The sequence below is a fragment of the Musca vetustissima genome, unplaced genomic scaffold, assembly GCF_032173495.1.
Source record: "Musca vetustissima isolate MV318-11 ecotype Yass unplaced genomic scaffold, APGP_CSIRO_Mvet_v1 utg28485, whole genome shotgun sequence".
Classification (NCBI taxonomy): Eukaryota; Metazoa; Arthropoda; class Insecta; order Diptera; family Muscidae; genus Musca; species Musca vetustissima.
The window spans coordinates 1-20,591 of NW_026873669.1; the positions used below are offsets into that span (position 1 = coordinate 1).

Here is a 20,591-nt window from a genome sequence, read left to right on the forward strand (position 1 = left end):
CAACATGGCCTTTACCATACGCATCAAATAAATCAACAGGGCCAAGTTGTTCTGCACCACATTGACCTTAACACCCTCGGCGATAAAGGTACACATACGTGGTAACATTTCATGAAGACCCGGATCGGATGACAACGACTGCAGAGCTTCACCACGTCTCGGCTCATCGGAACCCACACATGCCTCTGTAATCTCCTTATAATACAACTGCTGCTCCACCGACAACTCATGTGTGGCCAATTGTTTGACATGAACCGTTTCAACATTTTTCAATTTATGAATTTTACCCGTTGCCGGTTTACCCGCTGTGTCTTTGGTAACACCCTGTTCCAACTTTACCACCGGATTCACCGAATCCAATGCTTGATGATCTTTCGAAAGGGGTGGCGGATTCTCGGGTATTGTCGGTTGGATACCATCCACAGCCAACCAATGTGTGCGCAGTGTTATATCTAGTGGGATTTTTGCCACATTACCTTGGACAATTTCCGTCAAATCCATTTCTTTTTCTTCGATGAAATGTAACTCCCTACCGCCGCCCGAGGCAAATCGGAATGGTATAAAGTCGTTTGAGGTGAAACCATATTGTGGTTCAATATTGCGAACCTTCAAAGCATGATCGATGTCACTCATAATCAGCTTTTCCCGCTTGGAATGGTGCATAAATTTTGCGGCATCCTGAACAATGCGTTTGATCTTTATGGAGACATCTTCGGCCAATTCCTTAGCGGCATCATCGGGCAGTGAGCCAACACCAATACTTTCGGCAATTACTTTCATCGACTCGGCCGACAAAGTTGTGCCATACATCATATCCCCAACGGTGGTTGCGGCCGCAGAGGAACTCATTTTTTGTCCAAATTTACTCCAAAGCAGCGTCTCTAGTCTACACTTTCAAGGGTTGAATAGTTTGAAAACAAGAGTTTTTAGGGTACAACAGATCGTTTTACAACCAAAATGAATCAAAACAATCAACAGCTAGTTCAAATGATTGTTTCAATCAAATGAATGAACTGGAACTAGTGCTAGTTGCTTTGTTAAAACTCGTTCAGTGGTAACCAAGACAAATATATGAGTTTTTTTATAAAAAAAATAGTTTTTTTTATAAAAAAGCAATTGCTTAGTTATTTTTTATTAAAACAAATATAAACATTGCCTTATCCAATGAAACCAAGTGTTAAAATATCGAAAATAGATGATTTGATAAGGTGGCGTATGTTCAGTGCAAACAATTGTTTGCTTTTGGCGACAGAGATAATTTTTTGTTAAATGTTGTTAATTTAATATTTTTTTAAATAAGTGCAATGATAAACGTATATGGCAAAACAAAAGTAAAAAATAAGCCACTTGATTAAAAATAAAACCAAAAAATGCTTTTGACAAATCATCAAAGAGAACGTTCAGTGTACGTTAATAGAGCCGTTTTATTTGAAGGCGTATACATACTATCAAATTGGATTGTCTAAGTGATTGCTCGCAGGGTGCGCAAAAATTAGCTCGCGAATGAATTAAAATACATTATTTTCTTTTTGTGCTCATTTTAAAAACGACTTAATGGCGATAAATTCTTTACCAAACGAACATTCGCCAAAGAATGTTCGCACACACAGAACAAACGAGTGAGATCGTTCGTTTCGTTTTTTGGTTGAAATTCTTTCTGACATTCTCTCACGAATGAAAACAAACATTCCCGAATTCTCGCGAATGCTCAAAACAGCAAAAACAATAACAACAAACGTTCGTGAACTCAATACTTGTTGGACATGTGTTTTGTTATTCCACACACTTTCTGCTACACATTCAGTCGTTGTGTGTGTGTTTACTTGTTTTATGATATTTTTGTTAGTTATTGTTTTTAACAGTGCTCGCGAGCATTCGCGAACATTTGTTTTTTGAGTTTTTCAAAAGAATGTTCTTCAGCAACAAATGCTCGCCAAAAAACGAACCGACGAAGCTGACAGCGAAATTTTATCGTTCGTGGTCACCCAGGGAGACCAGCTGGATATCAGCAGTCACTCAAGTTTGCTGTCAAAATTCATTATTATGAGTTGACTTCCATTATGAAAACGTAAACAAAGTTCAAATTTTTGACATTAGACTGGAGAAAAAACAGCTGTTTTCCGATTTCAATTGCTACCTGGGTGACCTTATTAATAGATCTTGGTATTTATAAGCGTGGTTTTATATTTGTCGGGATCGGGATCGGTGTTGAGAGTTTCTCTCTCTCTCTCAGTGGTAAATTGTGAATTGTGTTGGAAAACATTACCACAGGTAGAAACAAAAAAGCAAAGACATAAAAGTATAAAGATAGAACAATTGAATTTCCAAGTTGGCCGTTAGATGGCTTTTGCTCTGTTGTTACGATATCGTAACAACATTTTCTGTTAATTACAAAGAGAACTACATTTTTTACTCTCTGAAATGCAATGGAATAATGACAGAAAAAACCTAGAGAGTTTAAAAACAATGTATATGGCTGGCAACATTCTGCAAATATATATGATGTGTTCCACAATGTGCAAGGCGAATTTTTGTCGCTGCTACAGAAATGTATAAATATACAATAAAAACAGAGGATGTACATATGATAAAAACTCGCTAATCCGGATAATTGATTATATTCCGGATTATCGAGTTTTATTAATTGGTTTAAATTTATATTAATTTGGTGATAATTTAATTATTTTTATGCTTTTATTAAAAATGAAAATTATTCATTTCAAAAATATGAACTTTGAATATAATAGGTACCATTTTCAATTAAATTTGCAACGATTTTTTTATTAAAATAAAAAGTAACGTATCTTTACAATCCGGATTTTTGAGTCAAATAGGTCAATCAATCCGGATTATAGGATACGCAATGGGTTGTGAAATGCAGTCCGGATTACCGAATAAAACGGATTGTCGAGGTTCGGATTATCAAGTTTATACTGTATATAATTATTATTATATATAACCAAAAATAACATAGTATTTTAGGTTTTTTAGTAATTTAAAGAGTTTCTCCTACGCCATAGAATCGTTTAAAAACGACAACTTATTGAACTTTGTATACACATGTGTTGTTGTGTGATTATTGTGAACCCCCGATGCAATGAAAACACAATGTAAATAGTGAAAAACCGCGAAAAAGTCTTTCAATTTATAAACGTAAGAAGGGAATATATATTCAATACTTATTTCAATCAACTTAATAAAAATCTGGATACTATGAAGATACTTTGAAGACCGCGAAAAAGAAAATCGGTTCAGATTTAAGATTTAAGGTAAATGGGGCACCAAAGTCCCTTCATATATTTCGATTTGCACGAAATTTGGCACTTTGACAATTAGGTCCAGAATGATATGTGCTAAGTTTCGAGAAAATCGATTCAGATTTAATATAGCTCTCATATATAGTTTTGTCAGATTTTATGTAAAAGGTGCACCAAAGCCCCCTATTCTCGGTGTCATATTTTTTTTTATTCCGATCTACTCTTGAAGATATAGCCGATTGATTGAGTCAGCATCAAGTGACGGCAAGAGTGATTCTTAAACGCATTTCTCGAAGCAGCGTTTCTCGAATGGCGGGCACGATAACTCATAAACTAATAATCCAATCGGTTTGTTAGTACCCAATTATTAATAATAAAACATTTTTTATAATTTTGTTGTTGTTGTATAATTAATTTATTTATTGCCATAAACTTAATAATTTTGTGTGTTTTTATTTTTTTGGGAAGATTTTTTTTGAAGCGGAAATAAAAATTTTGAAGTGACGGAGGATATTTTAGTCATAAGTAAAAAAATAGATTGAAAACCAGTGAGCCGAGCAGTATAGTCGAACGGGGCCGACCATATGTTACCCTACACAACTTCAACGAAAATTTGACTTCCTGTAGTTCTTTATTCTGAGCTTGAGCAATATTTCGCAATATTTGCAACCTCTTGACCGACTACAGGTAAACAAATATTCAGTACAGCCCTTCTAAGTGCTTGTCCAGATTCCCTTCACCGTGGGTTGTGCTGTGCTATTCGGCCTGTGGCCTATAAATCGACTCGTAAAAACACAACAAAATAAGTTTTTGGTCCACTTCAGCCCAAAATTATTATCTGATCATCACCGAAAATTATAGGCGTTGTCCTTGACCATAACTGCAACCTCATGGAACATTTCAAAGCGATCACCTTGTGGTAATGGTTTACTAAATTATATTTGAATAACCTAAACACCTCTTAATACTTAAGTGTAACTCCCGCAGCCGAGTACATACGACAATATTGGTATTGGTATCAATTTAAAGGTCAACAACTCTATTCCGTATAGAACAAAAATTTTTAATTTTTCACACAAAAGTCAGGGTCCATTTGACCCGCTAAATATTGACCGATCTTTATTTAAAACTGGCATGTTTATTCTTTGCCCTGATCCCATTCTCCGTGTAAAAATTCGCAATGTTGGGGTCAGAATTGCGGCCTCTGGAGCGACCAGAAAACCGACAAAAATGAAGTGTTTGGTCCATTTCATCCCCTTAATATCAACTGATCTTTCCCAAAAACCATAGGGATCTTCATTGGCCAGAAGAGCAAATAATAATGGACAGACGGACGGCCACACATGTCTAGATCGATTCAGCTAGTCGAGATATGACGATCGGTATACTTAACGGTGGGTCTAGGACCAACACGTCGCGGCGTTACAAACTCTTGGGGCTGCACAGAGCTATAATACCCTGACATACCCTAAAATCATTGTTGTTTTAGTATTCATGGGTCATTATTTGAATCCGCAATGTAATCTTCAGGCATCCACATCAATAAACATATTGCAAACAAATTAAAAATTTATAAACAATTTATAAAATTTGGAAAAGTTTCTCCAGTTCAACCATTAGAGACCAATCAGCCTTAATCAAATCATCACGGATGTAATCCTTGCAAGCATCGAGACCTTGGCCAACTTATCATCAGCTTCAAAATGACGGCCAAACATTTTTGGTGATTCACCGGGTATGGGATCAATTTTAACCCAAATCTCTTTGATTCGATTGAGGTGACATTGCCAATAACGACAAACTCCTTGCTCGGCACACAAATCGGTGTACCAACTTTCACAATACCATTTTCGACCATTACACCCATTACAAAGGGGGTCACGACTGTTAAAGATGAGCTGTGGCAGGGGAACACGGCAATTGATTTAAATTCTTCAAATAAAGCACGCAAAAAAAATAATTTAATTTCATACAATCTCAAACTTTACTTTGGTTACCATATTTTTCAAAATAATTAAATTGCTGTTAAGTATTTTTTGGTGAGAGAACATCAAAAAGTGCATTTTCCATTAAAATGTGTAGCCCTCTATAGCACAAATTTGACACTAATATTGGAAAATGCGTCTTGTCAAGTCTTTACGATTGTATGTCTTTGACTTCGTTCTCTGAGAGTGTAATTTCATTTTTATTTTCGTGTGCTTTTAGTTTTTAGTTTTTAATGCGAATATAATTACGGAAAACGTATAAAAAGTTAATAAAATCATAAAAAATCGAGAAATCTACAAGCTAAGCTACAAGGTGTAATGAAAAACGACGGGAAATATAGAAAAAATCGCGTTGAAATAAACAAAGTGAAAAATTTTCCTTGGTCGCCCCAACACCACCAACAAGAACGAGAAAGCAAGAAGTAAACGGCGCCATTTTAAGAAGAAAAAAACGAAATAACGAAAGCAAAAAGAAACAAAAAACAAAGCAAGGCAAATGCATTTCAATACAAAAAGAAAACACACAAAGAAGAATGGAATGTGTTAAATATAAAAAATAATAATAAATAAAGAAAAGCAAAACAGAGCAAGCAAAAAGTGAAGTGTTGTAAAATTGTTGTTGTTTTTTTATTATTTCTTTAGTTTATTTTACATTTGGTGTACTGTGGACTGTAAGAAAATTTCACTACAAAAGAAAAATTGTAACAAAAAAAGGAAAACGTAGTGGAAGAGAAGGAATTTAATGAAGCAGTTGTATTAAATAAAAAATAGATGAATGTCCACAAAAACTACAACAACAACAATAATAATAATAAGAATATCATCATCAAAGCAGATACATGAAACTTCAATTGTGTAAGTGATGAATGCTGCTGCTTGCTGATGCATGCAAGCAATGTTTTAAATAGTTTCTTTTTTGACGTTTAAGAAACTTTAAATTACTTTATTTTAAATTTAAGGCGAACAAAATTGGAAATTGGGGAAATTGAGTGCATAATCCAATGAAATGGCCCTGAGGTTATTAGAAAAAAATGAAAAACAAAAAATTAGCCTCTTTTTTTACAACAAAGCAGTGACCTAATTTGAAAACAAAAAAATTATCTAGAACTAAGAAGAAGCACAAGTAAAAAAGCCTATATATACTAAAAACAAGAATATGAAGAAGAGCTTTAAACAAATATTAGATGTGGCGCTAGGCATTCCTGAAATTTGCCAAAAAAAAAAAAACATCTGCCAATTGCCATAATGTTTGTTGTTGCTGTTGTTGTGAATGTCCTTTATTCAGCCAAGGAAAACATTTTAGGGAATTCTTTCGTGTTTGCTTGCCCCCTTCTCAAGCATTCTTCATCTTCTTTTGTTGTGTATTGTTGTTGTCGTCCGTCGTGGTATTGCCCCGCCACTTTCGTTCGAGTTTCTTATATGCAAAGGCAGGCTGGTTGAATCGCTGGATGGTTGGTTGACTGACTGGCTGCTTTGTTGGTTGGCTTGTTTATGTGGTTGTTTTTTTATAATTGATCGCGCGTTTTTTGCATTGCTTTCGTTTGTTTCTTCCTTTCATTTGTAATTTGCATTTATTGTGTGTCAATCACACTTTCGAATTTTTTTTTTTTTTAATTTTTGAAATTCTCCCCCCCTTTGTAAAGGAGAATAAGAAGGGGTATGTACGGTAGCGTTCGGTACACGCACACACACACACTTAACGTTCAATGAACAACACCACACGTATTCACATATTTTCTTGTTGTTGTTTTTATGTTTTTATATATTTTTTTTCTTATAGAATTTTTATTTGAACAAAAATTTTGACCAGGTTGTTGTCGTTTTTGTGTCGTGGTGAAACATAGAATTGTTGTGAGTTTAACTAACCCTTACAGGTGTGGAATAATAACGTTTTCCAAAAAAATACATCTAATTGCACTTGCAGACGCCAGGATGACGTTTAAATGGTCTATGGAATTGCATAATGACATTTTTGAGAAATAAAATTAATTATTTTCAGTATTCACAGATTCCAGAATAGGAGGAGTTGCTGTGGTGTTACTTTTCTTCAAGAAAAGAAACGTACTATGTTGCAAAAAATATCGCTCAATGGGCTGAGACCCAAACCCTCTGTCGTGGAAACGCTTATTCCATATCGTGTTTAGCTCTGAAACATATCGACGTGGATAGTTTTCCTTTCGTACCTTAGGCCAGCTTAAACGATACACAAACGACTGAATACAAGCGGGACATTTGCCACCTATGTTATGATTTTAGTTTCGATGATTAATGAATTTTATAAAGCAAACAAAGGCTACTTTACTTACTTAGCTGGGTTGTTCCATAAGCCGAACTTAAAAACGATTTCCAGGCGCGTCGGTCTTTTGCGCATCTCATCCAATTTGAAAGACCATTTTCCGAGATGTTGTCTTCTATTTGATCTTTCCATCGGATTCGTGGCCTTCCCCTTCTTCGTGAACCATCACTTGGTTCGCTTTTATATGCCTTTTGAGCTGGGGCATCTTCATCCATTCTCACAAGATGGCATAGCATAGACTATGTCGATGTCCGAGAATAGAGATATAGGTATTGCGCTCATGGTTCAACATCGACGCAGATCGATCCATAGATCTTTCGGGGAATTTTTCTCCCAAACATTCCAAGAGCTGCCTCATCTACTTGAGCAATTACCCATGCTTCAGATCCATACAATTGCACGGGTAATATCAGCGTCTTATAGTGTGTGAGTTTGTCTGGCGGGAGGTGGCTTTGTTTCTAAACTGCTTACTCAGACCATAGTAGCATCTGTTGGCCATCACTATCCGAATTTCAAAACTGCTGTCATTCGTTTTATTTATGGCGGTATATAAAATTGGCACATATCGTCTTGTTTGCTTTTTGTGCACAGGACACAGGACGCTGAGGTTCCAATCAATCTAGCCAAATTGTACTAATCAGGTGGTGCATACTCCTGACCAGTATCCGGCAACCGGTCTTGAATAGTTCGGCTTGTAACCCATCGGCACCTGCTGCTTTATTGTTCTTCAGCCGATTAATTGGTATTCGCTACTCGTATTGATCAAACGTCTAAATCACTGGACAAATTCTCTCTGGTAGTTTTGTAAACAATGGTAGCTTGTTTAAAGGAGAATTTCAGAAGCCCAGCGTGTTAGAATGATGATCATGAGGATCAGCTTTGTCAATGCTAGCTACTCTCTGGTTATCTGTAGCAGCAGGTTTCGAATATTGCTAGGTCCGACTTTCGTCTTCCCAGCAGTAATCTTCGCCCTTACTTCTTTCCCAGCTATATAATCCGCCTTGGCAGCAGACCCTGAATGTTCCTGTGAAGACTTGTCAATAGGTTCGACGTTCGTCTTCCCAACGACAGCCTTCCCACTATCATTCCTGATCGTTAATAACGAACGCGATAAAATCGCTGGCTTTCCTGAGGGTTTTGAGTATATCAGTTTATTCCAACGATTTTGAAATTGAAATTGTCAAAAGCATTGGGACCAGTTAGCATCCAAGCATCCATTCATTGAGGATTCCGCCACTCGTATGTGCCAAAAAGGGTGAGAAGATATTCCGTGAAACTATTCCAAAGTGGCAATAGGGAATTATCTCCAAATTCAAGCCATACAAAGCCCTTGGTCAGACGGCATATATATGTTCAGGTTAAAGAAGCTTGGTGCAATAGGGCTGGGTTATCTGACCAAAGTTCTCGAGTTATCGATGTCACTGTTGGTAATTCCTGATATTTGGAAAGTTGTCCGGCAAGGTAAAGAAACGTAGTTAACGACATATAAGGCCATAGGTCGTTCCATCCTTCCTTAGTGACACTCTCAATGGTGATTTTTGCAAAACACTCAAAAAAAAAACACTCTGAATTACAATCGGGTGTCTCCAGATGACGAATGTCGATCTCCTTCATGAGGAGACCATGAAAGCTGTCAGTCAAGCAACATAGTTTGTATGTTGACCATACAGTTCCTGCTGGTATGCATCTGCCATGTAATCCCAACCATCACACAGTGAATCCGAGTCTAATAATATATTGCCCACAGACTCTTGTTTATTGTGTTTCTCCACTTGATAACACTGCCAGGAGAGAAATATCAGAATATGAAACAAGGTCCCGGCTAGAGAAGATCAAATCGCAAGTCCGCAGGTCCTGACGGATAAATCCCTGACATTGTATTAGGGTAGACCCCACTGGTGATGCATTGGAACATACTGTAATTATCTTCAATCATTGCATGAAATCGGTTACTCCTTTCGAGAGTTATCTTGCGCAGCACCCACCCAGACAGACGAACGAACGGATTTTTGTAAATCGACTTAAAATTATCTGAAACGATGGTTGACTCAGGCCTTCTGATATGGTGGATGGAGCTAGTAGGCGGTACAGCACTATCCTTCGGGAGTGTGTTGTTGGATTAGGTGGACGAACAGTGAAAAAGGGGAGGGTGACGTACGAATTTATTTGTGACGCAACGTTCGTAGTGGGCCGGACAGACTTTCGCTTCGGCTTAAGTACTGGTTTCATACTGAAGGGGGATGGTCCTCTCAATGCGTTTCTGCATAAAATAGACCTGTCCCAGAAGGATTTATGTGGGTGCACTATGTGGAAGGACGGAATGCTGTTACTATGATGACATTAGAGATTTAGCAAATAACTCTTGAAGACAATCGGACCTTTAGTTGTTTAAGTAGTTTTGCTCGTGAAACATTTAGGAGAAGCACAAGAGCACTTAGTGGAGGTGGTCCTTGTGCATAGCTTCGAAGTGGTTGTTGTTTCGCCCCTCACCAATGGGGAGATTGTGCATTCTGCATGCTCTCCGATTGGCCTACCTCAGCCACTGCCTGGTACTCACATAAAACTTCTCAGGATTTCGATGAGGCACATTTTTATTTTTAAGGACCCCCCTTTGACCTATAACCTATAACGATTCTTTTAAAGACTCCATTTATATATTCTGTCTTTTGTACTAAGCCTTTTTAATCCATTTTATCGTTTTCTTTTACCTTTTCAGGAATAAGTTTTTTCCAATAAATAATGAGCACATCGAATGATGCAAAAACAAGGAATGTTTCGGAATTGCAGCATCAGCAACGTAAAGAACAAACAGCAACAACAACAACAGCCCATGAAACAAAGGTATCATGATATTTTCACATTCTGTTTATTTTTTTTTTTTATATTAATTCAAAATAATGTTTGTTTTCTTACAGCATGAACGTGAAAGCTCACACAACAAAGATAAACAACAACAACATAAAAAGCAACGACATGAAAAGAAGAAAAACACCAACAGTAATGTATCAGCAACGTCTACGAACAGCAGCAGCAGCAGTACAACAGCGACGACAACGAATAGCAGCAGCAACAGCAGCAGTAACCACAGCATCAGTAACAGTAGCTCCAGCAGCAGCAGTCATACCACCAGCAGTAACAGCAGCAATAGTAGTAACAATAGTACCAACAACAACACCCACAATATTTCCAATATTGCATTAGCCACACAATTTAGTATACAACGTACCGATTCGGATGGTTGTTTGCGTATGAAAATATCCGCAATACGACCAACTTCATCAGGATCAGGAGCAGCCGGAGTAGTAGCAAATAATAAAAAATCACCATCGGCAGCGGAAAAATCCGCCACAAAAAAATTAGTAAATATCAGCAATAGTTTAGAATCAATTAAATTGAAAATTTCTTCACCCCCACCACCACCATCAGCAACAACAGGAAATAAACAAAATACAGCTGCAGCAGCATCCTCATCTTCACTTGTTGTGGACTCGAAACGTAAAAAGGCTGAGGAACAAAAAATGAAAAGCTTGTCAACAACCACGACAGCAACAGGAGCAGCAGGATCAGCTGCAGCTGCTACCCAAATGTCTGTCATTGTAAGTCCATGTTCTGGTGGCGGCGGCGGTGTTAAGGAAACATCTATAAGTGTTGGCGGCGGTGCAGAAAGTGATATTACCGATTCTGGTTGTTCAGAGGCTACAAATACAACAATTGCAACCATTACGGGCCATGAAAAATCCTCAAAACGTAAAGTGAAACGTAAAAAGGCCCTGCTAAAGGGTGCACTGGAGGCCAAGCGTACCTTGAAAACCCTCAAAACGCTAATTAATTCCAAGCAGAATAATGCATTTTCCACGGATTCCGAAGATGATGAGCCTTTGGCAAATAAAATAAACTCAAAGGGGGTGGTGGTGGCGACGGCACCGGCTCAGAGGGCCCCACGTCTACTGCTCACAGCGGTGGGTGTCAAACATAATTCAAACAACAACACGAGCAGCCTTAGTGTCCAAATGATGGGTGGCTTAAATTTAAATTCCGTCACGGCTACAGGTGCTGGTGGCGGTAGTGATCACATTGGCCTCTCCAGCAGTGATAATGATTTACCCAATATAAGGGCAGCTGTTGAACGGGCGGTGGGTGATTCTGATGATGATGACGACGACGATGATGATGATTTAATGTTGGCCCATTATCCCAAAACTAAAACGAAACATTTACCCCAGTATCAGTCCACGTTGTTGCAAGATTTCATGGAGAAAACCCAAATGTTGGGACAAAATTCCAAATCATCGGAATCTGTTGAGCCGCCCCTCAAATTAACCACCACCACCCATCATCCCCCAGCCATTGAAATTGTGACACAATTTCAAAACAACTCTCCAGCAGATAGTGTGGCCTCGCCAGCCTCATCCGCGTGTGTTGTGGTAAATAAAAAACGTCGTGGTAGACCCAAGAAACCGGATAAACCACCACCCTTACGAGATTTGACCACACATTCAATGTCATCATCACCTCCCTTACACCATCATCACGGGGCCAATAGGATAACAACAATGACATCGAACATTAATGAGTCAGCCGATTCGGGCGTTATATCCACCACAAGTATATCCACACAAAGTACATCACCACATCCCTGTACCACAGTGGCATCTTCAGCTTCCCCGCATTCCCCGCCCAATAAAACTGCAAATAATACCCCCGAAAAGGCACATCAGCCGTTGATGAATGATAATGCCGGCACTTCCACCTCCACGACATCGTCAGGGGGAAAACCCAAAATTGATATTGCCCTTTTGGATAAGCGTATGTATGCCACGGAAAGGGTACTCTATCCACCGCCCAGAAACAAACGTAGACAATCAATGAGTGCGGCCTTGGGGGCAGGAGGAGGAGGTGCAACCACGGCAGACAAAAATAATCGTAGTAATACCCAACAAATTGCCAGCACAAAAGAAGATCTACAACTTGATCCGGTGTGGCGTAAAATCGATGTTAATCGTAAATTTCGTCGGCCCAGTGTGTGCAGTACAACAGGTGGTGGTGGTGTGGCAGGAGGAGGAGGAAGTGTATCAGCTGCTATTGGTGCAGGCTATAAAAGTGATGGTGGCCTAATTGAAAGTGATCGTCGTCGCCGCCACAATAGCAGCATACGTGATCGCAGCACCAAGTCCACAATTTGTAGTAAAATCCTGGCGGCCAAAAGTGGCTATGTCTCCGATTATGGTTCATCATCGTTTCGTGTCTCAACGAAACAGCATTCCAAACACTCCCACAACTCGGGCTATAAAAGTGATGCCAGCTGTAAGAGTCGTTATAGCACTAAAAGTTGTGCCTCCCGCAAGTCCAGAGCCAAATCCTGTGGCTATCGCAGCGATTGTAAGGAAAGTGTTTTGGGCGGTACCACCTCCTCAGCCTGCAAGTCGTCGAAATTTCGTCGAAAACGACGAGCATCCATTATGCCCAAGACGGCAACAACCACCCTGGGTTCTCTCAAAGATGAACAGGATATTTTACAACTGGCTGGCCTTTCGCTCGGCCAAAGCAGTGAAGAATCCAATGAATATGTCTGCAAGCCCTCTCTGGAAAAGCTGCCCACAACAAGTGCCAGTAAAAAATATGGTGAAATTAATCGCTACATTGCAACAGGGGAATATTTTGGTCGGGGGTCTTCGGCCAAATCATCCTCGTTTGCCAGTTTGAGTAGTAGCAATCAGGCGAGAATTTTTGATCTATCATTGGATTTGCCCAGTACCCCGACACCGGCCAAAATGAATTTACATCAGCGGAAAAATTCAATAACCTCGGAATTTGCCCATGATCTGCTAATGCAGTTGCCGGGAGCCCAGCAGACAGCAAGGAAAATTAAATCACGGCGTTCCTCCGTGGCCAGTTACTGCAGCTCATTTTATTCCGGCACAACGAAAATACGGAAACGGCGACGTAGGAAACCCTTTCGTTTTCACAACTCTTCGTCGGGGAAAAATTGCGTAATTGATTCGAAGCTATTGACTGAAATTGAAATACTCACCAATACATTTGCAGCAAGGTGTCGTATACAAACGTCTGCGACGACGGCTGCGGCGGCTACCACAACTACGGGAATTAGTGATAAGGTGGCCACAAGTGCGAGTGGTGGTGGTGGCAATCTGTCGCTCAAAGAAAAACTAATGGCAGAGGCAAATAAATTAAAGCAAAGTTTTGCGGCGGCCGCCGCTGCTGCCCAGGCAGCTTCAACATCTAATAACACTGTAACAGCAGGAGGAGGGGGGTCCACCAGCAGCAGCGGCAAACGTGGAGATGCCCGCGATAAAAAATCCCTCAAGAAACGGAAAATGTCCGAAAATCTTGATTTTGCAATGCTTTCGGCAAGGGCGGAAGTTGGTGCGGCCAGCTCAACGGGTACACCACAAGGTGGTGCATCTTCCTCCTCATCGAAAAGGCGACACAAAAAGGCCAGCAGTTCTAGTCCGGATGACCATAAATTGCCATTGAAAAAACGCCATTATTTGCTGACACCAGGCGAGAAGTCGAGTGAGGTTGCTGTGGCGGTGGCGGCTAAGCTGTTTGCCAACAACTCTGAGGCCTGGGCAGCTGCTGCTGCGGCCGCCAAGAGTACAGCAAATACCAAGTCGCAGCAGCAGTTCAATGCCCGCACAGCCAAGGCAAATTTGACACCAAAGAAACGGCATCTACTGCAGCAGGGGGGAGCTCATCATCATCCGCACCAGCATCACCACCATCTGCAGCATCTTCCCCATCCGCCCCTTGCAATCAGTGAAGACTCGAATAGCAATAAAACCAGCGCCAGTACCCTATCACCACTTCGTGTGGCCGTTGGCGATTCCATTAGTGGTGGCAAACTATTGGATATCAGCCCCCAGTCCTTAAATAGTCTAAAACAAGTCACCGAGGCGGTAAACAAAAAACGATCACGCCTCGAGGGTTTGGTATCTCGTATAGCCACCACAAATCATCCAGGTGATGAGCCGCAGCAGCTACCCATCCCGGTGGGGAAAAATAAACATCATCTATCATCGTCAGCATTACAAATTGAATCGGAATCATCGTCATGTCCACCGCCTGGTGTGTTTGAACCCTCCGTTGAATTGGAAATACAAATACCGCCCATGGCCAAGTTAACGGATAGCTCAACGGCGGGTATTATTACCAAATCGGAAATTGAATCCCCGCTACTAATGGACCTGAATAAACCGTTTGGCGGATCCGCGGACATGGTTACAATGCCACCCAGCAAACCTAATGGCCAAAGAGGTGTTGTCGAATCGCTGCTAAATAAAACCGGAGGCAATTTGATATTGAAACGGAAACGTAAGAAAATCAATCGCACCGGATTTCCCACGGTGAGGCGTAAAAAAAGGAAGGTCCAGGAAAATCTTATATTAGATGTGATACCAACGGCCGGCGAAGATTCTAGCCAATTGCCTAGTGCAGGAGGAGTGATAAATAATCAACCCACAAAATGTGATCGTGTACCGCAAGAGGGTGAGACTTCACAAACATTTATGGAACGTAATAATCGTACGCCACGTCTGTCGGTGGTGGCCCTCGAAAGACTGCAAGAGTCGCCACAAAGCCAAAAAGAAAAATTAGAAAAAGATAATGGAGCCAAGGAGAAGGCAATATCTGCGGCGGATCCCGCAACACCCAAATCAAGGCATGCAAGGCGGGAGGTAAAACGAAAGGACTCGGTCGCCCAAAAATTGCTCTCCAAATCTATGCCAGCTAAATTGTTGCTACACGAGGAGGAGGAGGAGGAGGATGATGATAACAAGCCATTGGCCTCAAGGGCCAAAAGGCGTTCAAAACCCCCACCGCCACCACCACCATCACGCCCCTCAAAGGGAGAGTCCAAAGAGATTACCAACAAATCTGCAACGCTCAATCAACGTAAAACCCCCGCCGCCATCTCGAAGACCGTTAAATCTCTATTGGATGCCAATATAAAACTGCCCGCGGGCATTGATCCCAGCTCATTGATGAGTTGTAAAATAAAACTAAAACGGCGCAATTCCATACACCCCCTGGCCATGACAAACAAGTGTCCAACAACAGTTGTCACCACACCGTCAACACCAAAGCGGCAGCCTTCCTTGCCCCTGGAAATTGAACCCTCCGCGGAGGAAATAGAAATCAATGCGGCATCCAAGGATTGCAATGAGAACTATGAGGAACACGATATTTTACCGCTAAATGAAAATATCTATCACATAGCCAATGCGGCGGAGGGTGCCGAACAAAGTGATGCCAGCGAAGAGAAATCAACACACTCCTCCTCCACAACAACATCGTCGTCGTCTTCCAAGAAAACGAAATTGGGTAAAAAATCCTATTTGGTGGCGGGGCTCTTTTCCGATTATTACAAAGTCACTCAGCAGCCATCAACGAATGGTGGTAAAAAGGAAAAGGCAAACACTAAAAAGGAGGCTGCAGGAGGAGGTGACAATAAAAAACCCGAGGCCAATGGCGGTGATAAGGTTGCAGATCAACCTCCTGCAAAAGATATTAAAGAATCGAATGAAACGGCAGTGACACCCACCCTTCCACCGCCTCCCTACTGTGAGAAATATTTTCGTCGCAGCCAATATGATTTCGAATTACCCTATGATATCTGGTGGGCCTACACCAATTCCAAGTTACCCTCTCGCAACACTGTGGCCTCATGGAATTTCCGTAAAATTCGCACCAATATTTATGCGGAAAATGTTAAACCACCACCCATTGCTGCCTATGATCATCCGATGTGTAATTGTAAACCCGACATGGGTTGTGGTGACAATTGCCTCAATCGTATGGTTTACACAGAATGTTCCCCCTCCAATTGTCCGACCCGAGAAAAATGTCGCAACCAGAAAATTCAAAAACATGAAATTGCACCGGGTGTTGAACGCTTCATGACCGAAAACAAAGGATGGGGTGTTCGCACGAAGCTGCCCATACCCAAGGGTACATATATACTCGAATATGTTGGTGAAGTTGTTACCGAACGGGAATTTAAAGATCGCATGGCTAGCATTTATCTCAATGATACACATCATTATTGTCTGCATCTGGATGGGGGGTTGGTCATTGACGGCCATCGTATGGGTAGTGATTGCCGTTTCGTGAATCATTCGTGTGAACCGAATTGTGAAATACAAAAATGGTCGGTAAATGGTCTGTCGCGTATGGCCCTATTCGCCAAACGTCCCATACAGGAGGGTGAAGAACTGACATATGATTATAACTTTTCGCTGTTTAATCCATCCGAAGGGCAACCCTGTCGCTGTAATACGCCCAATTGTAGGGGTGTCATTGGTGGCAAATCGCAGCGTATTAAACCGTTACCCATTGAGGCGAAGGTGAGTAAAAAAAACCAAGTACCTACAAGGCGTAGATTTTCATTAAAATTTTTTAAGCATTCACATATCCACTAATACCCATTTTTTTCCTCCTCCTTACAGACACCCAATGAAACACCCTCTAAAGGCGATGCCAAGGGACGTCAGCGTAAACGTAAAGCCAAAAAGAATACTCAACGACAAACGACGAAAGATGCACCGACACCAACCCGCATGCATCCACTCTCGGAGAGAGAACGAAAATTTGTGAAACAATATTCGATATTTTTGGTTAGAAATTTCGAAAAGATTCGAGCAATGCTACGTCGTGGCGGAGATAAATCGGGTGATTCGAAAACACAAACCCCACAAACAACACCGGCAACCAGTCCCAGCCCCCTAATGCCGGGGGCAATATCACAACGGCGGCCCTCAACCCCTGCATCATTGGCAGCACAAATTACCGCCTTATGCACGGCCAGAAATATTAAAACCCGTGGCCTGACATTGGCCGTACAAGATCCCGAATTGGAAAAGATGGCAAAAATGGCCAAGATTCTAAGAGATATTTGTACAAATCTAGAGGCCATTCGGAGTCCGGACAATAATGAACAACCGACGCAAACGCAATCTAGTTCTTCTGCTGCCGCTTCTCCTTCTTTGGTATCACTGACCATATCAAATTCCTCCTTGGCCGGTGCCAATAAAAAGAAAAAAGCCTCACTGAAAAGTCAGCAAAAATCGGCGGATCACTGCGATTTCAAATCAATACAAAGTAATGTGGAGCAGGGTTTCTATAAGCAACCCAGTGAATTTAATATGGATATGGAAAAGCTGTTCAAAGAAACCCGAGTTTCGCTCGAAAAGAATGAACCAACAAAATTGCAGTTCCTGGACTTATTGGAGAAGTCCTTCATGGAGGAAAAACAAAAACAATATTCCGCATTACTGGAAATACTTGGTGATGAGTCATTGTTAAAAGATTTCAAAGATAAAGCCACGGAAACGGCAGCGGCAACAACACAAAATACCAACGAAGAAATTGGAAATAACACTGAGTTGCCTAGTGTGGTGGATCACAATATGTCTAATTTGACATCCTCCTCCGCCGCCACCAGCAATGAAGATATAATACGCTGTATTTGTGGCCTCTACAAAGATGAAGGCCTTATGATACAATGTGCCCGTTGTATGGTATGGCAGCATACCGAATGCACCAAAGCCGATGTCAAGGCCGATAATTATCTCTGTGAAAGATGTGAACCGCGAGAAGTGGATCGAGAAATACCCTTAGATGATTTCACGGAGGAGGGTCACCGTTACTATTTAACCCTAATGCGTGGCAAAGATTTACAAGTTCGTCAGGGTGATGCGGTCTATGTACTGCGTGACATACCAGTTAAAGATGACGCGGGCAACGTTGTACCCTCGAAAAAACATACCTATGAAACTATCGGTGAAATCGATTACAATGAATGTGATATTTTTCGTGTGGAACGACTATGGAAAGATGATAAGGGTGAACGATTCATTTTTGGTCATCATTTTCTACGTCCACATGAAACATTTCATGAACCATCACGTAAATTTTATCCCAATGAAGTGGTTCGTGTACCATTGTATGAAGTTGTCCCAATCAATTTGGTTATTGGTCGCTGTTGGGTACTGGATCGTACCACATTTTGTAAAGGCCGCCCGATTGAATGTAACGATGAGACACATTGTTTCATATGTGAGCTGAGGGTAGATAAATCTGCGAGATTCTTTTCCAAGGCGAAAACAAATCATCCAACTTGTACAAAATCATATGCATTCCGTAAATTCGCTGAGAAGCTGAGAATATCGAAAACATATGCGGTAAGTAAAAATAAAGGCATTTATTTATTTACTTTTTTTGGAGTGAGAGGAATCATATAAGGGGTTAGGTAAGAAATGTACGGTTGTTAGTAACAACCGTCTACTCGAAGACTATTGTCCATTGTGATCATCCAAAGAGAAAGGGAATAGAAGAGAGAGTGGAAGAGCAAGAAAAATATAGTGGGAGAAGGAGAGCGTAGAGATGGTTAATTGAGTGTCAGCAGCGAAGACGTTCTTTTACCTGGGAATTCAGGCCAGATAGATCTTGAGATTCTGCGATTTTACTGTCTCGGACGTAAATGTTGGTGTGTTGCCCTTATTACAAATTCTAAGATTATAGCTAAGTATAAACTCAAAAATGGACTCACCTCTTGTATTAGTGTTACTGCTTCCCCATTGGAAGTGATGTGCGTTGACGTCACATAGTAAAATCTATTGTGTTGGTGGGTACAATGGTGAAAATGTCAGTAGTGATTTACTATAAACATTACGGGGTATATATATATATATATATATATATATATGTATTATTGTGAGGGAATAAGAGTGGATTTTAGGACGTATTTATAGGCGTGCTTTGAGAGTAGGAGGTGCATTCTGGGGGCATCATCGTGGATTTTCAAACCTATTTATAGAGCAACGTAAGGTATTTTTTTAAGGCTATAAACTTGGATTAAAAAATATTTTTTAGTTTTTTAAAGGCCATAAACGTGGATTAAAAAAATATATTTTTAGGAGTTTTCAAATTCACATAGGCGCGGATTTTTAAAATAATATTTTGTAGGAGTTTTTAGTAGCCCATAAGCGTGGACTTTGTTAAATAATTATTTGTTTACTATTATTTCTGTTTAATTTGAATATATCTAATTAATTAATATTACTCCTTTCCAGCCACATGATGTTGATCCAGCCCTGTTAAAATCCAAAAAACAAAAGACTGACAGTGGTGAATGTCCAAGCATAGCTTCTAATTCACCAACAACAGCAGCAGCAGCGACTGCGGAAAATAATGGCAGTGGCGGTAACACAAAATCGGATACAAATAAGACACTACACAACAGTTCCACCTCGAAATCCAAACAGCGACAAAATAGCAAAAGTCCGGCTACAATTATGCCAACAACAACACCAGCAGCCGCAATACCCTCACCAAAAGTGGTAAGTTGGATGGAATTTTTTTCATTGAATGTTGTATTCTTTATTTTTTTTTTCTTTTTCTTAGACTCTCAAAGAGAAACGTTTCCGTTTGGAAAATGTTTTGAAATCTCTTAAACAGCGACAAAAACTCATCAACCCGATGACAAACGCCAATGAAACACCATTAGATTTGTCGTATTTGTTATCGGGACGTGGCGCCCGACAACGTAAAACACCACTTGCTATACGCAAAGATTTTGTTTAAGGCGCCCACACACACTCAAACTTTAAATAATATTGAACAAAATGAAAGAAAACTGAAGCTGCAGTTTCTGAAAAAAATGGAAACAAAATTGTAAAATATTTTTTTTATTGTAATATAGATTTGAAATTTATCATCATCATCATCATTACGCTGTCATCAATCATTAAATTATACAAAACACCCACACACACACACACACTACTAGACAGAGACACGCTTCGATTATCAATTTTACATTAATTATATTATATATAAAATATGTATGTATTTTACACATTAGAAATTAAATTAAAAAAAAGAGTTTGTGAAATCGATGAAATTAAGAACACATAGAAACATAGGGAACTAAAAAAAAAGAAATTGTACATTTTTCTCATCATCATTATTTTTTTTTATTTATTTATTGAACATAAATAAGGCATATATTATTAAGAATATAAATCGTGTTCTTCT

General features: G+C 40.1%; 2 protein-coding genes across 2 annotated transcripts; one reads left to right on the plus strand and one right to left on the minus strand.

The window, feature by feature from the left end:
• Window positions 1-3: 3 nt before the first annotated feature.
• Window positions 4-848, minus strand: LOC133327165 (transcription initiation factor TFIID subunit 6-like; the record flags this gene model as incomplete). Its single annotated transcript, XM_061535734.1, has 1 exon — window positions 4-848. A coding segment is annotated over exon 1 (810 nt), but the record flags the coding sequence as incomplete, so codon positions are not given.
• Window positions 849-10,435: 9,587 nt separating this feature from the next.
• On the plus strand, window positions 10,436-20,138 carry LOC133327077 (histone-lysine N-methyltransferase ash1). Its single transcript, XM_061535656.1, has 6 exons — window positions 10,436-10,913; window positions 10,974-12,607; window positions 12,710-16,900; window positions 17,003-18,736; window positions 19,628-19,894; window positions 19,959-20,138. The coding sequence occupies exons 1-6, from the start codon at window positions 10,436-10,438 to the stop codon at window positions 20,136-20,138; spliced, it is 8,484 nt and encodes a 2,827-aa protein (XP_061391640.1).
• The last annotated feature ends 453 nt before the right edge of the window (window positions 20,139-20,591 follow it).

Excerpts from the sequence above, each read along its gene's own strand:
- LOC133327077 (XM_061535656.1), top strand. The coding sequence starts at position 10,436 with ATGTTTGTTTTCTTACAGCATGAACGTGAAAGCTCACACAACAAAGAT. Across the intron at positions 16,901-17,002 it reads CGTTACCCATTGAGGCGAAG|ACACCCAATGAAACACCCTC; the intron begins GTGAGTAAAAAA and ends TCCTCCTTACAG. Across the intron at positions 19,895-19,958 it reads CAATACCCTCACCAAAAGTG|ACTCTCAAAGAGAAACGTTT; the intron begins GTAAGTTGGATG and ends TCTTTTTCTTAG.